Consider the following 20,799-nt stretch of genomic DNA (forward strand, 5'->3'; position numbering starts at 1 on the left):
TATTACTGTCATTTTTTTTTAAAAAAAAAGAATAAAATCACAATGTACTAAAAAAAGTAGGGGTATTTTCACAAGGACAAAGTTGTCCTTACCGAGCACATTTAACACCGTTACTCACGGTTCACGGAATAAGGGTAAACTAAAGCTTCGTTTAAAATCACAACGGTGACAAAAACAAGAATAAAATCACAATTGGACTTCAAAATAATTGTAAGAACGCAGTAGCCCCTTTTTTTTTTGGTCTGCTTATTACAAATACATTAGCATTGGCCAAAGATCCAAATTAGATATATCAGACAGATATTGACACGTAGAAAAGAGGTCCAGTAGAGCCCATTTCCAAGTTGGCATGCTGCGTACACAAATGGTCCAAAAGTGTTAGCTAAGACTGCAGAGACGTGTATGGTTGCAGTTGCAGCAGCTGATAACGTCTCAGTCTAAACTGATGCAATCAGGTTGCATTGGATCTGATCCCAGTGCTCAAAAGGACCACCTTTTTTCTGGTCCGCCAAAGCAAAATCAAGATAGCCTGAAAACCTTTTCCTCGACCTAAAAATGACACTTGAACATGTTCCCTTCTGCATAATTGGTGTCAATATTATTATGCGCTTCATCACCACTGCTATGATGCCGACTCATATATGACCCAACACGACACCATTACAGGAAAGCCCAACGCGTGTATCCATGGTAACTATGGCACAAGCAACAAAAGAGTAATCTGAGTTCCAATAGGCACATGAAATTCAAGAGTCACCAGAGCATAAACCTTATTGACTGCCCTAAGTTCTCATCAGATATATTTATGCTAATACATGAAAGACAGAAGGCATCTCGACATCATCTGCCCAAGATCAGACGGTGGCCCAAGATGAAAGGAATGCCATACCTGTTCAAGTGAAAGTCAGAGGATCTGATTCCACTGATGTTGACATTCACCAGTTAATGGGAGTCCTTAGTGCATAATGGCAGCACTTGCTGTGCACCTGACATGGACATCTGACCAAACAATTTGAGGCCTTTGGCAAGTGCCCTAAGCAACCCCTCCCTTTTTGTTCGCAACAGTGACGACAATTCAGTCCAATACCATCTACTGAATGCACATTTGTCCTAACTGATCAAGTACTATGCAGCATCTCAGCAACCATATGTGCAACATATGCTTCATCTGGTCCTATCATGCACATTACAGAAACATATCTCACTAGTTAAAGTAGTAAGTGGCCCTGGAGCCTTTATGTGATACATGTCATCTGAAGAGTGACACTATTCAACCACTACGACGATCAGATGAGGTTTGAACTTCAATGGTAGGGTATGAAATCAAAGACTTAACAATTTGTACAAAAAAGAACATAGAAGGTTCCAATTTATTTTATGACATACTTGAAAGCTAAGAAAGTTTGGAACTCTTTAGGTGCCAGTTCAGGATTTTAATATGGTTATATAAAATTCTGAAATGGAAATGGACTTTGCCCAAATAATTGTACTCTATTAACCAAATGCACAGAACAAGCCGAGGGGAAAAGCTGAGTCACAACATGTCGTTTCCTGTGTGATGTCCCAATCAACCTGTTAAAAAAGACAACCAGAAAATAGAACTGGGATGTTTCCTCACTATACATTGTAGGACAAAAAAACAAGATTCGGAGCCAAGAAAACCACTAGTATCTGAGATCACATAACATTGATGATTATTGATCGCAATAATGATCAAACAAGCACTAACTAGCAAGAGACATGATAATGGTAGCACTTAACAATAGTGGCGCATCTAATGCTTCTTAGTACTAAGGAAAATGCTACTGCTACTTAAGGAAAATGCCATCACACACTTAGCATGAGTGCATGACCATGCACCACCCTGCGCCAAGCATGCGAGCAACATCGAAAGATCAGATATATTATTATTAATATTTTTTTTTACATCTGATTGGACAGACAGTGTTAGGCAAGTAGAAATTGACATCACTATCACTCATGGGAATATCAAATGGCATTACATTAACTCAAATAATGACTATCAATCAATCACTCTGCATAAAAAAATAAGGCCATGCAATAACTTTGGTATCAGCATTTATGCTCCCTGAATCTCATCACCACTTTTAACAGTTGTTACCTATTTTTGAGATGCAAAGAGTCCAAGAGATGCTTATCACAAAGTGCCCTAGTTGGCCTTGAGCTCAGACAGTTCCTGAAGTGCAATAGATTTACAAATAAATTTATGCTTATGTGGAATGTTTAATTTTAAATCATTGCCCTAGATCATATCTAAGGCAAAACTTAATCAGTTTCTGAAGATTACACAACTAGATAGCTTTCATGTGTATGACATGCACACCTAAATTCTCTTCTGCACATGAGTTTCTTTCGGATCAGAAAAAGCTTCCATGCTAATTTAAAATGCTGCATATATAAGTGCACAATAACAACCTATCAGAGGATGTTGAGTCAAGTGCTACATCACAAAACCTTAAAGTCAAATGATACATACCTAGACTTTCAAGTTTTTTTAGTGGATAAGCTAAAGTACATCACTCACCAAAGCCAAAGATATTCAGAGTTGAGTACTTTTCTGGATGTCTATATCAAAGCAATAATAAAGCAGACTTTTACACCTGTCGTTTGCTTCATGCTCGACACAGCAAACTACGTCACAATAACTATCTAAGGAAGCTTTGGGTTATCAAAATATACTAACCAAAAGTAAAGAGGAAAGAACAAGGTTTCTCAAATTAATTATATTGCACTGAAGCTTAAGAAGTGCCAGGATAGTAGACAACTGTATGTCTGGATCTGATTGAAGCACCATGAAAAGAAACTCATTACTGGAATACAGATAACTAAGACCTTGATGCACTCCCACTTTCACCAGTGGTTAAATCCAGTACTTCAAGTGATCGAAAAGGTGGACGTTCTCCAAACTTCAACAAATGTGCAACTTCATAGACTGGGCGCAATTCTAAAATGGCTTGAACATCTAGGTATGAGTCACATGAGAAACACCAAACTGACAGATCACTGCAAAACATTATATACACAATGCTAAGTAATCATATGGTTTGCACAAGCTGCACAACCAGACAGATTCAATTAAAGCATGCCTAGAAACATAAGGTGAGAAAAAATCAGTATACTTTTCTTGAACGTAAAAAAAAAATCAGTATACAGCAACAAGTTCAGCAATTCCATAAAAGAATAATAAAGATAGTGTAATCTAAGATAGTATGGGGTTTTGCCACAAACTCTAAGCCCTGGGTTCTTAGGTGTGTTGGTTTTGTGGACATCTATTTTTTTTTGGTTTGCCTGTTACTCGAAATACTTTGTAATGTAGTTGCTTTTTAGTAATGAAATTTGGGTTTCCCACTGTGGAAAAAAAGAGCAGCCACAAATTTTAATGTGTATTCTTGCATAATATTTTTTGTGACCTAGTCACTGTTCAGAGTTTGAAAATTCATGTTTGTGATCAATAATGCATATGTAGCAACTTCAGAACTTTGCTTTTAAGTTCTTTCTAGTAACAGGGATCAATTATTTCACTGCTCATTAGCTCAACAGCAAATGAATCAATTGATCATGCATTCAATGAGTGATCACTTGAAACAATGAATCATAGCACCACAACAGGCTCCATTTGGCACTGCAATGACTTTTAAAAAGCATAGAGATAGAAGCTGTGGACCATTGAAGTTAGTGGTCCAGTGGTCACTGGTCTGATCAGTAGCCCAGCTGTTGAGCATCATGTAGATGATACTGAGATAATAAAGACATCATGTGTGTAGAGATAAACACTAGAGAATTGATTCAGACTTATTGGTAGGAAAAGGCTGAGATCATGCATAGTCATGAAACTGGAATGGTACAATGTTATGTGGAATTAAGGAATATTATTTATTTGCAACAAAAATAAGAATTAATGAAAGCGAGCTCAACAAATTACCTGAAGCTCAAAGCAAGACAGTGACCAGTTTCTTGATGATGGCACAACATATGTTTGTTGATAAAACGACTGCACAGCACATCTTTGCATATCAAGCATAACCAGTTTTCAGCAGGGTGATGACATCTGCATCAAAAAAAATCCCCTCATGAGAAAAATCACATGAATATTCCGAAGTACATTGTACTCAACGTTTATAAATCTGTGGTGCCACTAGGGACTCATGCACTCAATCTGGGTTGCACGAGCCAACTTTCAGTACAGGAAAATGTTGACACCACATGCTACTGCCTTTACGCACCAACTCATTTCAATGAAGTTAGTGCCATAGTCACAGGAGTCAGGATCAATGGAGCGTTTCATGGCCCATGGATGCCAATCAAGGGTCAAGGTCGAGTAGGGCCAAGTTTTTGCTTGGGTAGGGCTCTGCTGATACAGGGACATACCATAGATCGAATAGGTTGCATTGAGGAACGGGGAAAAGGAAAGGAGGGGGAGAGGGTGGAGGTTTATCGTTGCTGGGATGTGGACAGCTCCGGCATTGAAGAGGATTTCCCACCACCGGAGGACAGAACCATGCAGCAGCAGCCAACAAAATATTAAGCCAATCTCCAATGTAAATGAGAGAGGATCTCAAAAGCAGAAGAGAAGGCAGCTGTGTGAATTAGTGCTCAGACTAGAAGAGTGTTAGCCTAGGGCAACCTAGTGTGGGTAGTGGGCAGGGATGGTTCATCTTATTTTGTTGCCTTTAGTACTTTGTATTGATCTTCTGTAACTAGCTTGTGCATGACATATCATAGTTCATCAACCTCAATTAACTGGGGCCACACATTTCAAACAACCCTTTGACCCACACTTTTAGACATCGGCAACCTGCGCCCCTCGATCCTGACTCACAAGTCATGACCCGTCAACCAGACTTCTGGTGACTGTGGTTAGTGAACAAGCATACAAGTAGTTAACATACAATGGAGCTCAGTAGACGTCAACACCATGTTTGACAGGTTCTCAAGTGTACACCTTAAAACACATTTTGAGCCTTTGAGGGAAATGACACAGGTTTATATGTTTTTTTAGAAAAGCTAGATAGCATGTCCAAATGGGATACATTTTACACATGCCATCCATAAACACACAACATATAACTGTTCCATTATTGTGATGAGTGAGCCACGGATCAGTGCATCACCATCTCAGACCTCACTAGTCACTAGATGTTTCAGCACTTCAAATAGGGAATAAGTCTTCAGGCAGATGCCAGTTCAACCAAATTGTGGTGATGAAAGAAAAAGTATCCTGAAAATCAACGAACCTAATACCCTAACCATCTCCCACACTTGGAGCCTTGGTGGTGTATCAAACATTTTTCAGAATGGTCCAATGGGCCATAGTCCATAGCTCATTATGAGACAAAACGCTGCACATACAGTGGCAAATAAGGGAAGAAAACTAAATTCTTCAACTGGAAGTCTGGAACTCAAATAGAGGAATGAAAAATTCTTGAACTAAAGCTCCTGGGCGATGATCTTAATAGTCCATGTTCATCAGTTCCAACCGATCATAAAATTCTACAATATCTTAAATTCAAGAATAAATGATCAGTTTGTATCTACATCTTATAGTATAACAATATTTTCACTCAGCATTGGCCATTGGCAGAAATGCTTGGAGGGTTACATGCAATTAGATTGTATTCTACAGGTATGCAAAACTCTCTCTTTGTGTGTGTGTGTGTGGGCGGGGGGGGGGGGGGGGGGGGGATATAAACCCTCTCCAGCATGCTCTATACAGGGTTTGTGGTTCTACCAAAACTAAACTGGCCATTAGTGGGTACGGTACTAACAAGCAGAAGAATAACCAAAGTAATTCATTGGACTCCCTTACTGACACAAAGTGCATTCCGAGGAATGCAACAAGTAATGCAGATTCCCTCACTGAAAACATTGCAAGAGCTATGCAGTATAGGCTAAGCTATCCTGCTACCAGATCTTGCAGTTGTGAGCAGTGCAATGAACACCAGTCTGAGCAGTGCCCAGTTAATGGATTGCCCCAGGTAGATCAGCACCCAATCCCAGTGACTCGTTGACCAACCCAATTGTGAAGACCTAAATTACCTGGTGACTTTTTTACCGACATAACTGAGCTACGATTCGTTTCAGCTGATAACCTAATACTTTTGGTCGAACCAAAGAAACAATCGATAGGTTCTGAACATGTAATCGTCTGACCACAGCATTTTCAATCACAATCCAGAATCAGTAATCACATTGTCATCTACATGTTAAACCGATCATCTCTGTTCACAAAAATTGAACCGTGGCGAACTCCAAATAATCCACAGAGAATTCGAGCAGGAGGGAGGTGACCCGAACCTGGAGCAAGGAGAATCGGGCGGAGGCACGCGAGCGAGGTCGTCGGGACCAGCGGGCGGCATGGTGCCGAGGTGCGGGCAGGTGGTCCGCGCCGCTACCCACCCTGCCGCCGCGCCGTACAGGTCACCCAAATCCACTCCTCCCTCAGACACCTCCACCCCCTCCACACGTTGGCTCCTCCCGTCGGCGCCGTCCTCCTCCTCCCTCTCCTTCCCCTGGCACAAACGCACGGACGCGACCGGAGGGATGTAAGAGAAAGGAAAACGCAGATACAATACAACCTGGATGGTTGGGGGGGCGTGTATCGCACCTTTTGAGACGACACACAACCGTCACCGGCGACGGAAGACATCGTCGGAGACGAGGCGGCGGCGGTGGCGGCCGGAGGAGACAGGAGACGAATCGATCGATCACGGAGTCGTCGACCTCTGACCACTGGACGAAACCACACAGACATATGGCCCATGAAGGTCCATTTCGGCCCAATAATAGGACTATTGAACTACGGGCCATTTTGGCCCAATAATAGGACTATTGAACTACGGGCCATTTCGGCCCAATCAGGCCCGCTCCTGCGTTAGGGTTTACCTCGCCGCGTCTGCTATATAATCTTCCGCTTCTCCCAACGGCGCCGCCACTCGCGACCAGCACCGTCTCTCTCTTCCTCACGACACGAGCGCTTGCGGCGGCGGCGGCAGCGGAAGGAGGCGACGATGGGGCACTCCAACGTGTGGAACTCGCACCCCAAGAACTACGGGCCCGGATCCCGCGTCTGGTACGTGCGCGCGCGCGCTCGCTCGCTTTGTCGGCACATGTTCCACACACGATCCTGATACGTAGAGTTGGGGGTTTGGATCGGCTTCCTCGCGCATGGGTGGCTTTGAATGAATCTGAGGTGTATAGGTAGGTTTCTCGGCGGGGATTTAGGTTCCTCCGGCGATGGGTAGTAAGGTTTCTTCGCCGGCTATCGGTGCTAGGATCGATGTGATTTGAGCTTGTGTAGCGTTTTCGAGGGTTCGTTAGTTGTTCGTTTATGTATCGTTTGCCTAGGGTACAGTCAGTGTAAATAAGGATTACGTATGGCACGTAAGTATTTGTTCTAATAATTCAGCTAAAACAGGAGTATTAAGTATTAATCTGCACTAATTTGCTTGTTATTGTGTGTTGTAAACAGGAGTATTTGTATTAGTCTGCACTAATTTGTTGTGTTGTAAACATGAGTAATAATATTAGTCTGCACTAATTTGTTTGTTATTGTGGCACTTGTTTTGGTAATTGCTAATGTTCTTATCCGAACTTGTTGACCGTGTATTGGTCTGCACTAATTTGCTTGTTCACTTTTGCAGCCGGGTCTGTGCGAACCCTCATGGATTGATCAGGAAGTACGGGCTGATGTGCTGCAGGCAGTGCTTCCGCAGCAACGCCAAGGACATTGGCTTCATCAAGGTATATGATATAAGCTTCAAAGTGCTGTCTGAATGATGCTTACCATCAGTAGTGCTAAGAATACACTATTCTGTAAGCATCCAAAATAAACATGACCAAGGCTCCAAGATTCTACGTTTTAAAGCATCTGATACTTCTCTGTAGTTCTTTTATCTCTGTTTTGAGGACATTTTGCACTCTAGGGCATTTTTATTTCTTTAGACTGTTCCCTTTGATACTTTGTTACCTTTCTTGCAAGCGCAGCTGTGGTATTTTGTTGAAATTTTCCCTATACTTTGCAGATATTCTTTTTATTTAAAGAATGAATTGTGGTTATATGTTTTCTTGTTTGTATAAAAGGATTCATGTATGCCACTTAAAATGCTGACAATCAGCTGTGGTATTTTGTTGAAATGTGCCCTATACTTTGCTGCTATTCTTTTTTAGTAAGAAAGAAAAAGAATGAGCTGTGGTTATATGTTTTTTGTTTGTGTAAAACATTCATGTATGATAGTTCAAATGCTGACAATTGTTTTCGTTACCCATGTCAATGTTTCTCAATTTTCTCCAATTTGGTTCGATTTGCTATCACTCCTTAACTAATGCATGGCCAATGCTTTTGTTGCAGTACCGCTGAAATCAGCTGGGCTACCAGGGTGAGGTTTGGCATGGACCCTATGAGGTCGAGGTTTGACATGGACCCTGGTGGTAGATCAAGGCCGCAATTTTAATTCCAGTAATTTAGATGTTTTGTTCAGAACTCTGCTAGTAAAGTCTGCCATATTTGTCATATTGAACATGAGTTACCTGCGTTGTGCTTAAGCTATCTTGTGTGCTACCATCATATTTGTCACTCGTTGGGTATCAGGAACTCTGTAATGTCGAATGGTTAAGGTGCCATAATAATCTTTGTATGTGCAACCTTCAAGTGTGGACGGATTAAATTTTGTAGTGCACTCTTTCGAAAATGTTGCTGGGCCTGTACAGCATCAATATCAGGCATCACACCATAGGATTACTCTGCTCCATGGAAAATATTGCCCTTGTTATCTGATGGATGCTGAATAGAAATAGGATTCCACGGTATCTATCCTTTACCCTGTCAGTGACCCATTATCTGATGGAAAATATTTCTATGCTTCCTGACAGTGACCCATTCAGTGTTTATGTTAAATACTACTGCATAGCCCCTATGCCCATGAGTAATGCCACGCCAGAACCGCATACACATACCTGATACTCGGCGCTGCGCCATGTACATGAACAGTACTTACCCGAACTGTGCCACGCCATGCGCATAAACATAAACAGTAGATCATGTGTATGAACAGTACCCATCTTTTATCTAGCTAGCTAGATCCTGTTTAGTTTTTTTTGTCTCATCACATTGAATCTTTGGACCCATCATTGAATCTTTGGACCCATCAATAGAGCATTAAATATAGATAAAAAACTAATTGCATAGTTTGCACAAAATTTATAAAGTAAATCTTTTGAGTCTAATTAGTCAATGATTGAACACTAATTACAAAATAAAATAAAATATACATAGCTAAATTCAAAATTTTTTGTGAACTAAACAAGACCTAACTCCTGTTGTATAATTGTCGAGGGTTGTATAATTGTCGAGGGTGTCAACAAGGGGTACCCACATCGACGTCCCGACAAAGGATAAAAAGCCAACCCGTGAGTTGGATTCGACACCCCTTTCTGTAAACAAGCACTAATCGACGCCCGGACTTGACCCATAGTGCGCGTAACTATTGATCCCTGTCTCGATTACGAAAATATGGTCGAGTGAACGACTATAAGGCTCAATAGCGAGCAACCCTTGATTATGATTACGGAAATGGCGTCGAGCGAATCGGCCAACCTCTATCGCGGGTACAGGAGTCAGGGCATTTAATGCGACTGACAGGCTCCCATCTAACCTAGCAGGCATTGCGAGCGTGATGATGGGTTGTGCGCTCGTCAAATCCCGCTTTTCCCAGCTTTGCCCTCAAAATCGAAGAAAGGTACACACAGGTACAGGTGCTACAGGCGTAGCGTCCCATCAAGAGACCCCTCGAGGCGTGATAGTCAGCGCTCTTGCACGCAGACGCCGCCTAAACCGTCAGACCCTCAAGCCCGCGTGCTCCTTCCCCGAGAAGGATCGAGCGACAAAAGTCAGCGCTTTAACCACTCCCGACACAACAACTGTTGTGACGTATAAGCATGCGTATACATGAACCAATACTAGACGGCGTACAAGAGATAAGCTCAGGAGATGCACGCACCATCATCGCCAGTGGTGGACCCAGAATTTAAACCTTGGGTATTCCCTTACGGGTGTCTGGTGGGCCGCGCGCTCAACTGTTGTCTCTAACCTCATGACCGAGGTGCGCTCTCGCCGGTCACCATGTAGACGTAGGGTAGATGCAGCACGCTGCACGTCCTGCGTCGCCAAGAGCGCCGAACACCGACAACCAACAATAATGCCACCACCACGTCATGCCGACTAGAGTTAGAGATTTAGAAATAGGAATTATGGAATTGCCTCTCACTCATGTCTCGTTCACTCACACGAAAGAATATTTTATTGTACATGTTGCTATGTGTATATTCCAATTTATCTTGGAAAAGAGTTTGGAAGCAAGATCTGATTTGACCGATATTTGGCGGCATGAGTCAATAGTATGTGTTCTGGAGATAAATAATTAGGTTCTAATTTGCAGAAATGATAAAATAGAATAATTTTGACAATCGAACTAATATAGAACCTGTGTGGAAAAAAAGAATACAAGGATATACCAAAAAAATGAGAGAGAAACTTTATTAGCTTCTTATATAGAAATGCTAATATATTAAATATACATATGTATAAATATATCTATATATACTTAGTGCATAAAAAAGTTGGGTATTCCTGGGAATACCAGGAATACCCTCTGTATCCGCCTATGATCATCGCCAAAGTATACTGTAACAAGATGGGTCGAAGGCACGCCGGTACGGAAGCCTCGAGTAGACCGGTGCCATACCTCTATCGAGGCTTATTCTAGCGCCTACATCCTGTAACCTTGAGCCTCCCCTTGGACTATAAAAGGGGACGCTGAGGCCGAGCTAAGGGGGAACTTACAACACAAGACGCACGGAACACAACTCGCATACCTCACTCCACACACATGGGACTTGTAGCCCACATCGGACCATTCTTGTATCCACCCCTATACAAGCACTTAGGTGGAAGATAATACATACTCCACGCAGCTGTCACCTACGCGGACTACCACACGATCCGACACGTCAGGGGCACTCGCAGATAAACAAGATATCTAGACACCACGTCTACATATTATCTATCATCTACCCACCGATCGATTAGGTAAACGCTATACGAGCAATTACATGAATTCAATAAAATCAAACCAACTATTGTAGACATATAACCAAAGTAGACAATGACTAATATAATTAAGAACATATGAATCTATTAAGAATAAAGTCTCCCTTATATACAATAAAGTACTATAAAGTAGAACTAGAACTATTACCAACTCTTGCGCTCTAGACCAACGCCAGGGGCTTCAGATCCTAATGAAGAACTAGATCTCCTCTACTTCTAATCTAACTAACTAGAACTATGAACTAGAAGGCTCTTGATGAACTTAAAGGTGCTTGATGCTTGATGGCTTGAGGCCTTGATGAATAATGAGGTGTCTCTCCAGGGGGGTCTGCCCACGTATTTATAGTCCGGTGGGAGTCGGGCGCGCCGTCGGATCAAACCGACTTAACCAAGGGCCGAGATGACTCCTCAAAGGTGGTGGAGGAAGCTTCCAGAAGGGGGCACCAAACCCTAGAGCAGGGGCCGACCGGCGCTAGGGTGGTGCTGACCGGCCCCACCTCGCGTCGGGTGTCTTTTAGAGTATTCCTGAATTCTCTCGCGTTGTTCCCCATGGCGGATACGTTTTCGTGTTTGATTTGCATTAGAGTCCCTCTTTTGCAACTTTCCTGAAATTCACCCTGTAAAATACAGAATATACAAAACTCGTGAAAATTGTTAGTTTAAACCCTATACTAGTGTGTATTTATGATCTCCTTCAGGTTTAAAGTTATAATAAAAGTTGACGTTATCAACCGTCAACAATGAACATCTCATTGGTTGTAAAGCGCCGCTTAATATAATTCATTCACAAGTAAGTTGTATTAGCTAGCAAACTTTTGCTAACTTTTAGCTTTCTTATTGTCGTGGTTGTTAATCTTTTTTATATATCATACAATGGTGTTTAAGACAAGAAGGGGGAACAACCTATGTGGATATTACATTTGTAAATTCTTGATGGTACACGTCAATCAAACACCCACTGAGACCCTTAGAGTATGTTACATGTCTCTTTTCATTATCTCCTGAATTATATTGAATAACTTATATAACTAATACCGTTTTTCTTTTATTTCAAATTGAAGACAGAATGATTGAGGGAAAAGGTCATGCAAAAAGACCGCATCAAAGCTATTCAAGAGACGATAGCAGGATTCCTCTGCGAGCAAGTGATCAATCCAAACGGTGAGTTTCACTTCAACAACAACAAAACTCTTATTCCAAACAACGATGATCATTTGTATCGGCTTTAGAGATTCGGAGAAAAAACTCTGTGTATATATATGTTACGAATCTTGTACTTATAAAACTATATATAAAGCTTGTTACATATCCATCTATTTAACTATTAATGTGGCCTATTCGTTTTATTATAGGCAAAACTTAATTATAAAGCTAAGCCTATAATAATACTTATGCTTAATATGCGTGTAATATATATATATATATATATATAATTATATCAGCATATAATACATATTGACAAACCTATTATTATATATAAACAATAAATAGAACCAAATAAATGAACCAAAAAAAAGAAAAAAAGATCCCTTACCAACCGGTGTTAAAGGATCATGCAACGTGGCAGCCCTGGCAGGACCCTTTAAAATCGGTTGGTATAACCAACCGGTGTTAAAGGGGGCTATAGCCCCGGTGCTCTGAACTGGGTCTAAAGGGTGGACCTTTAGTCTCGAAAGGCAGCACCGGCTCGGGAACTGGGGCAATAAGCCCTTCCTGACCGGTGCTAATGCCCGAACGTGTAGCAGTGCCTCTTTAGTATTAAGGTATAGAGATATAGATGAGTGCTTTCGGTTCACTTGAAATTTAGTTATTTTCATGTGCATATCTAAAATAAAACCGTAGCGTAAACTGTATTAGTAGTTTATAGGTCGTATTGTATTCAATTCTTCATATTTGGTGCATAATAACCTGTGAGGAATAGTTTATTTATTTGTAGGTTTCACAAAACAATAAAATGCAAATGAATTTGAGGCGATCACCTTTCAAAAGTCTAATAAGAAGCAAACAATCATCTAAACAGTACATATAATACTGTACTTGTCATTTACACACGTGCATCCAGTATTTCGAGCTCAGTATTGCCGTATTCCATGCCTTCTAGATGGACGAGGCTTTCTTGGAACAGCACGAAGCGTAGGAAATCTTTTGAACTCAGCAAATCCTCGTCGCGGCCGCATAAGGAAAATGTGGATTCCTGTTGAAATTTAGTACGATTCTCGAGATTTGGACTTGTAGCTTTTTCATCAGCATCGACCACGGAAACCACTGTCTCAAGCGTACGGGTCCTGGGATCATACACGTGGACCTCCTGCATAGTGGTGGCAAGCATGATCCGATCGCAGGAGTCACCGTCGCCGCCGCCGGCGAGGTAGCAGAGCGGCACGACGAACCACGTCGTCATCAACCGCTTCGCGGCGTGCTCGGCCAGGTCAACACGGTAAGTCAGGGACCACGCGCTGGAGTCGTGTTCGTCGTCGTCGAGCCTCCACACCTCGAAGGTGCCGTCCATGTCGTCGCGGTGTCGGAGGTCGCGCAGCATGCGGAGGTGTCCGGCGAGCTCTGCGAGGACGGGCCCCGTCGGCGTCGCGGGTTTTATGTATCTCGGCTTCCGGGGGTTCTCGGCATAGGGCCTCGAGTCGTCTTTGAAGCATCTGCGGACATCGTCTTTGGTGAAGGGCGGCAGCGGCAGTCTACGGAAGGATTCGCTGGCGAGGGAGAAGGAGAGGACAGCGCCGTGATTGTCGGAGACGCGTGACGCGCCGCGGAGCGCCCAGTGCAGGCAGCCATTGGCGACGACAGGATCCATGTTCTGGACATGGAAGGAGGCCGGCAGGCTGCAGCTTCCCACGCCCGCCGGCGCCCTCCACCCGGCGGGGTCGCCGACGGTTAGAACCTCGCAGCGCCTGGGCCGGTAGTCCGTGGGCGACGCGATCACGACCACCTTGTATTCGCCGGTGCGCTCGTGGAAGCCGATCCCCGCGCAGCTGCTGAGGTAGGAGTAGCCCGTGAGGCACGGCGGCAGGCGGAGGCGGCCGCCGGTGGAAGGGTTGCACACCGAGTAGGTGCGCGTGCACCGCTGGCCCAGGAGGACGAGGCCGCCGCGGCAGGGCTTGGGTCCGATGATCCTTGGGCACTCGAGGCAAGGCACGTCGTAGTGTGGGAACAGGTTCCATTGGTGCGGTGGAGCTGTCGGCACCAAGGCAAACTTGGTGGGTGGCTTGGCCACCGCCAGCGCTTGGTGGGTCTCGATGAAGGCGGACGACGAGATTAGGCGGTCCCAAGAGCGGCAGACGGAGCGGAACCTCGCGAGCGACTTGGACGGCAGGCGCAGCAGCACCTCGCCGACAACATCGTCCGGCAAGAACCGCGTCGTCGATGCTGGCCTGCTCTTCTTATTGGGTGATGAGCCGCCACCTAGCGCCTGCGCCTTGCAGGCCCCCAACGTGAAATCCGTAGGACCGTGTGCAGGTACCCACCTTGATCGAACGGGAGATAGGTTATCGTGGCTTCAAGATTCGTGAAGGGGGGCTATGGTAAAGACGCTTGCTGGCCATTATTATTGCTTACATGATACCAACGTGGAGCCGATGTGGCAGTGTTGGCCCGGGTAACCGAAACCGTAAAAAATGGCACTGGGTGAATGAAATATAAATGCGGTGGTTGGCAAGCTTCCAGCACAAGGAGGACGAAGGGGTATGCATGTGTATAACAAGGAAGCGAATGGATGGGTGTTTCCAGGCATGGATCCAAAGGAGAATTAGAGCAAGTGTGCAACTGAAAGCTTAGGACTAGCTAGCATGTTTGATACTGCATCAACTGCTGCTGTATTGGCAGCTACATGTGGAGAGGGAGCTTGGGCGGATGAAACATTTCGGCGGGATAGTGGAGAAGTCGATGGGTTCGGTGGCAGATTGAACGGGCCGCCAATGGTGGTGGGGATTGAAGGGGATACGGGAGAACAAGGGGGCATCGGTTCATCGACAGTGACAATGCAAGCGACGGGAGGAGCGCCGGCAGGAAGAAACGAGCGCTTGACAACATCGTACGACTGCAAGAAGAGGTACGCATGAAACTACCATGTCGATCTCTGAGTTGTCGTAACAAGAATGGAATGCAAAACATTTAATAAGTAAACAGTTTTAGATTGTGGCTAAACTTATCGAATTTCACGTAAAGAGTGTTTATTATCTATAGAGTGCATTATGGATCGATGTGATCTAAAAATACATAGGCTAGTGTGGTGTGGCGGACAACATTCCTAAAACATTAAACCAAACAGGTAGTATGTGATAAACTGTTAGTAGTCGGATGACCAAAGGCTTGGAGTATCTGTTAATATGAGTGCAGGAAGAGAGGGATGTCGGGACCGGATGCAAAAATAGCACCGACAGAAGAGAGCGCACTGTCAAGAGCAATAAAATCTAGTATAGATCGAAAGAGTGAGGCTATATTCTTCCCGTACGAAGGGACGAGATTCAACTCGTTTGAAGAGGCAAAGGAGTTCTACAATCTATACTCTTGGGAAGTAGGATTTGGAATCCGCACTTCCCGAGGGAGAACAAACAGTAACAGTTACACGACCAAGAAAGACCTGTGCTGTTCGTGCGAGGTTAGTGTTTCGTAGTAGGAACCAAAACATTTAACTGCATACTTCAATCAGGTGGTAATTGATGCCTTACAATTGCAGGGTATGAGCCGTAATCCAAAAGCAGCTTCTTGTAGAACCGGGTGCAAGGCGATGATTAGGCTGCTTAGACTGAAAGACCACAGCTGGTATATTAGCCGGAGTATAACCGAACACAACCACAGTTTGTCTGCTACATGTGGCGAAAAAAAACAATGGTTATCACACAGTGAGATAGATCCTTTAACAAAGGATTTTATCAGGAAACTAAGGGAGAACAACGTCACAACGGGGAGAGTGTGCAACATCCTAGGGACTTCGAGAGGAGTGGGGGGGTTCCCAGTGCGTAGGGAGGTTATTAGGTCAGTATGCGCAAGATTAGCACAACATAACATAGAAGATGACATTTCAAAAACTTTGACCTTACTAGATAAGATGAAAGTAGATGACCCAATGATGGTTGTGCGGTACAAGGTAGATGAAGGTGGGCGTATTGTGCACATGCTGTGGTGCACAGGTAAAAACCAGCAGAATTATGATAGATTTGGTGACGCAATGACTTTTGACACAACATACCGCACCAACTTGTACAACATGCCTTTCGGCCTATTCGTCAGAGTAAACAACCATTTCCAATCAGTTGTGTTCGGGGGAGTACTACTAACCTCAGAGAAGACAGAAGACTTCGAGTGGGCCTTCGCAAACTTCAAGGACATAATGAAGGGCAAGGAGCCAATGACGATACTCACAGGTAACAAAAGGATATGACACCATTCTCAGACATATTTACATACATTTAATTTGTAACTAAAATGGCTTTTGACTGAAACAAGCCTTAATTAACACTGCTTGTTTGAGCTCCAGACCAATGTCAGGCAATGGCGGCGGCAATAAAAACAACGCTGCAGACCTCACGACACCGGTGGTGCAAGTGGCATGTACTAAGGAAGGCCAAACAATGGTTGGGAAATGTTTACACGAAAAATACTGGGTTCAAAAGTGAATTCAACAAATTAGTTACTGAGGAGGTTTCGATCATTAAATTCGAGAGAAGGTGGCGACAACTAGTGAGGAAGTATGGGGTGGAAAAAAACAAGTATCTGAAAAGAATCTACAAGCATCGAGGAATGTGGGCTAGGCCTTACTTCATGCATGTGTTTTGCGCTGGAATGACGAGCACACAACGGAGTGAAAGCGCAAACCACATGCTAAAAGGGTTCATCCAGCGATCAGCGCCTATGCACATCTTTGTTAGCAAGTTCAATGAGTTCCAGAATGATCGTATCGCACAAGAAGAAAAGGAGATCCACGTCACAAAGCAGGTGACGGACGGTTTGGTTGCGAAATGCCCATTGACGCCCTAACTCCATAGTTCGAAACCGAAATGAACAAAGTGATGAAATCATCTTTTGTTTTGGTGAATGCAGATGAAAAGGAAACGGCGGATTGGTGTGCCAATAGAGAGGCATGCAGAAGAAATCTACACCAGAGCCATGTACGACCGCCTATACAACGAGCTGTACCACGCAGGCAGCTACTTGATCAAAGGGAGAGGCGCGGACGAAGCATACATTCTGGTGCACTACAAGGAGGATGGAGCAACAGATGAGAAATTATTCCTGGTTAAAGACTCCGGAAATTTTATTAGCTGTAGCTGCGGGCTTTACAACCATGTCGGAATGCTATGCAGACACGCATTGAAGGTATGTAATGAGTATCACACATTAAAATGGTGAACTGATCTAGTGTGTACCCACGTTTTTATTTGCGGTGACATGACTATAATCTGTAAATGAAATTTTGTCTCCACAGGTGTTGATGCACCTGGACAGAACGGAGTTGCCATCCGGTAACATACTAGCCAGATGGAGAAGAGATGTGGCATGCGAAACAGGACATGTAAGCGGTCAAGGGGTGGAGACCAGTAGCTTAGAAAGCGCGACATACATTCAGAAGAAGTTGATGGTGCGTAGAGTACTAGCCAAGGCCGGAGTAGAAAGAACCTTGGACGAGTCAGGTTATAAAGAAGCAATGGATGCGCTAGACAAGATAATTTCAGTACGAACCACAAGAGTGGAGGAGAAGAAGATAGAACTTGGGGAAACAAGCGAAAAGCCAACCTCTTGCCCAAAACGGGCAGTGAAGAAGGGTCGCCGTCAAAACACGAGCCTGAAATCTTACAAAGCTAGCTTAAAGGAGCAAAATAAGAGAAAAAAATACGAGGAGGATGAAATCAGTTCAACATCAGATAATGAGCAAGTGACCGGAACCAGGAAGACGAAGGCACTTTGGGAGATAGAATAGTTCACTGATCTGTGTACCAAGTATGCGAGAAGATGGCATGATGTGTACTCAGTGGGACTTGTGAAGTGAAAATTAATGAGATAAAATCGCAATATAAATTATTAAGATTACATACGGGAAGAACATTGTTAACTTTGCCACGTATCACGAGACAATAATTGTGGTACTTTACAGAATAATACACAGTAATGTAGAAAACTGCGCGAACGATAGTACAAAGCTTAGGGACGTTATCATACATAGTGATTAATATAGATGACAGAAACAACATAATTATAGAAAAAAGAATACTAACGAGGGAAAGGGGGGGTTACTACTATGCGAGCACTAGAGTGGAATACAAATGTCGTCAACAAACAAAGGGCGAAGTGACGTACTAAGACTACTTGTTTGCAACGACAAAATAGACAAGGGCCGCAAGTATAGCTACGATGGTGGCAACTAGGAACACCATAGTTAGTATGCACGAAATAAGCACGGTGGTGAGAGAGCCCTGAGTGGAAAGGGTAGACACCCGACCACTGAGCTCGATGATCTTCTTGCGGATGTCGTCGATCTGTTCAGGCAAGGAGGCGTCGGGGGTGCGGGTCTGCGCGAGCGAATGAAGAGATTGGGTACGGGCAGGAGTCGTCTCACGAGGAAGTCCGATCTTTCCAATGCCTCTAAGGAGAGTCTCATAATCCGCTTGGAAGTAGTAAGATCTGCAAGAGGTCGGGTCCTGCGGCAACGAAATCAACAAATCACATAGTGCAAGCAAGTATTAGGACTAACGATTATAATAAAGATTGCAAGAGAGGTTAACAAGTATATTGGGAGATGGGGTCTGGGAATGTAAAACAAGACATCTATGGGTGGAGGACTTGCCTTCTCCTTGTTCCTAGGACACTTGAAGAACCTCTTCCCACAAGAGTTCTGGCGGGTGCTGGTAAGAGCGATGAGCCTGACATCTTTGCACGATTGGCAAACAATTAGAGGTAGTCCGGTTTCCAGATCAACTGGATCAGGGCCATCTAGGTTGGAAAGGAGATCCTGCGAGTTAACTGAGGATGACTGCGGCATTCTTTGTAGTGCGACTGTATAGCCAAGGAAATGCCGATGGGATTCGATCTAAGCGAATACTGGGGTTTCGAGGCAAGAATGGGGCGTTTCAGCGACGCGGCCAGGCAGCTCAAGATGTATAGCCGGGGGAGATGAATGTTGGAGGAGATGGGGATGATTGGGAAGCAAGCGAGGTGGTGGACGAACTAATTTAGGAGCACCTTATGGATGTGGTTGCGTATTTATGGTTGCTGCTGCGTTTGCGTGCATCCATTGCGAACAGCAATACAATTAATGCATGCAGAGAAAAGGATAAGAGACACGCCTAGGCGGTGAGTGGTCGTTGCAAATATTTAATGAGTTCATCGGGATCAGAAATTACAAGAGTACGATAGAGTGGGAAAAAGGTGCCGTGGGTAGGAAGGAAGTGTTTCCAGTAAGTGCAAAAAAACGTAAAACAAACCAGCACAAAAGCAGTGTAAGGCATAATAGCAAACCGTTTATAGAGTTCAACCCCTACATTAAGATTACACAGGGATGGACATTTTGAAGAGCACATAGTTCAAAACTAAACCCAAGGGTTTTAGGGTCCCTTAATTACAGCGACGACAGATATGGACGAAGTCCAGGCCTACAATTCATGGCCAGCCCAGGTTGTTCTCAAATCAACATATATTAGTAAGTCGTCTTGGATACCCGGTGATGACGGTGAAGGAGCTAAGGCGACAGCAAAGACTGATGTCGGCCTCGGAGCAAAAGAGACATAACAAAACCCAGAGCATTAGCTGGGCCGGCCGCTACAAACGGTGCCTAATAACTGAGTGCGAACCACTCTTCGGCCCGTAAGGGGTTCATTGGCCTATCAAGTAGCAGGCGACACAACGTCCACTTCTCGGAGTAGGGGTAGTCCTGTAACCGCTCCATGGGCCATGCAAATAAAAGCAGAACAATCAAAGTGATAACTTAAAAACACAAAATATGGTCCACGAACGGGGTAAGCCATGTTTTGAGAGAGGAATCACCGGTGCAAGAATTTGAGTGCCTGCGCGAAAGCCGTCGAAAAGCAGTGCAAACACAGCAACTGCGTAGCCATGGAACCACCTGCGAAAAAAAATGGGGAAGAAAGCGAGGGGGGAGAAGTGGAAACGAGACAATGTGTTAAACAATTAATAACAACTATAAAAGCACGGGTGCACAAAACTTGTGTAGTATGACTAACTTTGCGGTTAAACGACCATCCCAGCAGTGAAACTCTATTTTCCATTGATCAACTGGAGTGACACGGCTAGGGAAATTGGGCCCATGCGCAAGGTTGAGACCGAGTAGCATCTTGTGAACGTGCGGGTACCATTGACCAACAAATGTGCGTTGGACAGCTAAAGGCTTGCCAGGGTGGAAAATTGTAACATGCTTTCTGTCCATATCAAATCCGAGACATACCCATTGATCGCCAAACAGGAGAGGTGCAATTACCTGAAGGAAGTCATTCATAAAAAATAAATAATATGATATGAAGAACGGGTGATGGCAAACTAAATAAGAGAACTGAAAGGCAATGTAGGTGGTTATTGGTGGTATATGGTGATAGCTTTACGGATTATAATGCTGTTTCCAAACAAAAAAAAAGTTTGTATCGTTCAATAATTGCAGGTGTCATACCAGGTTATAATCAAGGATGTTGGCAAACAGATACGGCGGAGCAAAGAAT

General features: G+C 43.9%; 4 protein-coding genes across 5 annotated transcripts; 2 read left to right on the plus strand and 2 right to left on the minus strand.

Annotated features, from left to right (window-relative positions):
- Nucleotides 316-6,784, minus strand: LOC8067194 (histone deacetylase 6). Of its 2 annotated transcripts, XR_002446816.1 has the most exons (5): nt 6,626-6,784; nt 6,316-6,530; nt 3,944-4,069; nt 890-3,024; nt 316-694 (listed from the first exon to the last, which is right to left on the minus strand). XR_002446816.1 is itself a non-coding variant. In XM_002443203.2 (4 exons), exons 1-4 carry the CDS (start codon nt 6,779-6,781, stop codon nt 2,847-2,849), a joined length of 675 nt encoding a protein of 224 aa, XP_002443248.2. In that variant the 5' UTR covers nt 6,782-6,784; the 3' UTR covers nt 316-2,846. The 2 variants fall into 2 exon arrangements, 1 of the variants encoding a protein (XP_002443248.2); XM_002443203.2 differs by having other exon boundaries at nt 316-3,024.
- Nucleotides 6,933-8,708, plus strand: LOC8067195 (40S ribosomal protein S29). Its single transcript, XM_002442156.2, has 3 exons — nt 6,933-7,090; nt 7,662-7,761; nt 8,369-8,708. The coding sequence occupies exons 1-3, from the start codon at nt 7,029-7,031 to the stop codon at nt 8,375-8,377; spliced, it is 171 nt and encodes a 56-aa protein (XP_002442201.1). The 5' UTR covers nt 6,933-7,028; the 3' UTR covers nt 8,378-8,708.
- LOC8064587 (protein FAR1-RELATED SEQUENCE 5) lies at nt 16,206-18,053 on the plus strand. The gene is made up of 4 exons (XM_021466077.1): nt 16,206-16,500; nt 16,614-17,071; nt 17,177-17,452; nt 17,562-18,053. Exons 1-4 carry the CDS (start codon nt 16,206-16,208, stop codon nt 18,051-18,053), a joined length of 1,521 nt encoding a protein of 506 aa, XP_021321752.1.
- On the minus strand, nt 18,174-19,286 carry LOC110429897. The gene is made up of 2 exons (XM_021446638.1): nt 18,918-19,286; nt 18,174-18,771 (listed from the first exon to the last, which is right to left on the minus strand). Exons 1-2 carry the CDS (start codon nt 19,110-19,112, stop codon nt 18,436-18,438), a joined length of 531 nt encoding a protein of 176 aa, XP_021302313.1. The 5' UTR covers nt 19,113-19,286; the 3' UTR covers nt 18,174-18,435.

This window comes from Sorghum bicolor, chromosome 8, assembly GCF_000003195.3.
Source record: "Sorghum bicolor cultivar BTx623 chromosome 8, Sorghum_bicolor_NCBIv3, whole genome shotgun sequence".
NCBI lineage: Eukaryota > Viridiplantae > Streptophyta > Magnoliopsida > Poales > Poaceae > Sorghum > Sorghum bicolor.

Excerpts from the sequence above, each read along its gene's own strand:
- LOC8067194 (XM_002443203.2), bottom strand. The coding sequence starts at position 6,781 with ATGGGCCATATGTCTGTGTGGTTTCGTCCAGTGGTCAGAGGTCGACGA. Across the intron at positions 6,531-6,625 it reads GTTGTGTGTCGTCTCAAAAG|GGGAAGGAGAGGGAGGAGGA; the intron begins GTGCGATACACG and ends CGTTTGTGCCAG. Across the intron at positions 4,070-6,315 it reads CCCGATTCTCCTTGCTCCAG|ATGTCATCACCCTGCTGAAA; the intron begins GTTCGGGTCACC and ends TTTTTGATGCAG.
- LOC8067195 (XM_002442156.2), top strand. The coding sequence starts at position 7,029 with ATGGGGCACTCCAACGTGTGGAACTCGCACCCCAAGAACTACGGGCCC. Across the intron at positions 7,091-7,661 it reads GGGCCCGGATCCCGCGTCTG|CCGGGTCTGTGCGAACCCTC; the intron begins GTACGTGCGCGC and ends TCACTTTTGCAG.
- LOC8064587 (XM_021466077.1), top strand. The coding sequence starts at position 16,206 with ATGGTTGTGCGGTACAAGGTAGATGAAGGTGGGCGTATTGTGCACATG. Across the intron at positions 17,072-17,176 it reads AGATCCACGTCACAAAGCAG|ATGAAAAGGAAACGGCGGAT; the intron begins GTGACGGACGGT and ends TGGTGAATGCAG. Across the intron at positions 17,453-17,561 it reads TATGCAGACACGCATTGAAG|GTGTTGATGCACCTGGACAG; the intron begins GTATGTAATGAG and ends TTGTCTCCACAG.
- LOC110429897 (XM_021446638.1), bottom strand. The coding sequence starts at position 19,112 with ATGCCGCAGTCATCCTCAGTTAACTCGCAGGATCTCCTTTCCAACCTA. Across the intron at positions 18,772-18,917 it reads GTCCTAGGAACAAGGAGAAG|GACCCGACCTCTTGCAGATC; the intron begins GCAAGTCCTCCA and ends TCGTTGCCGCAG.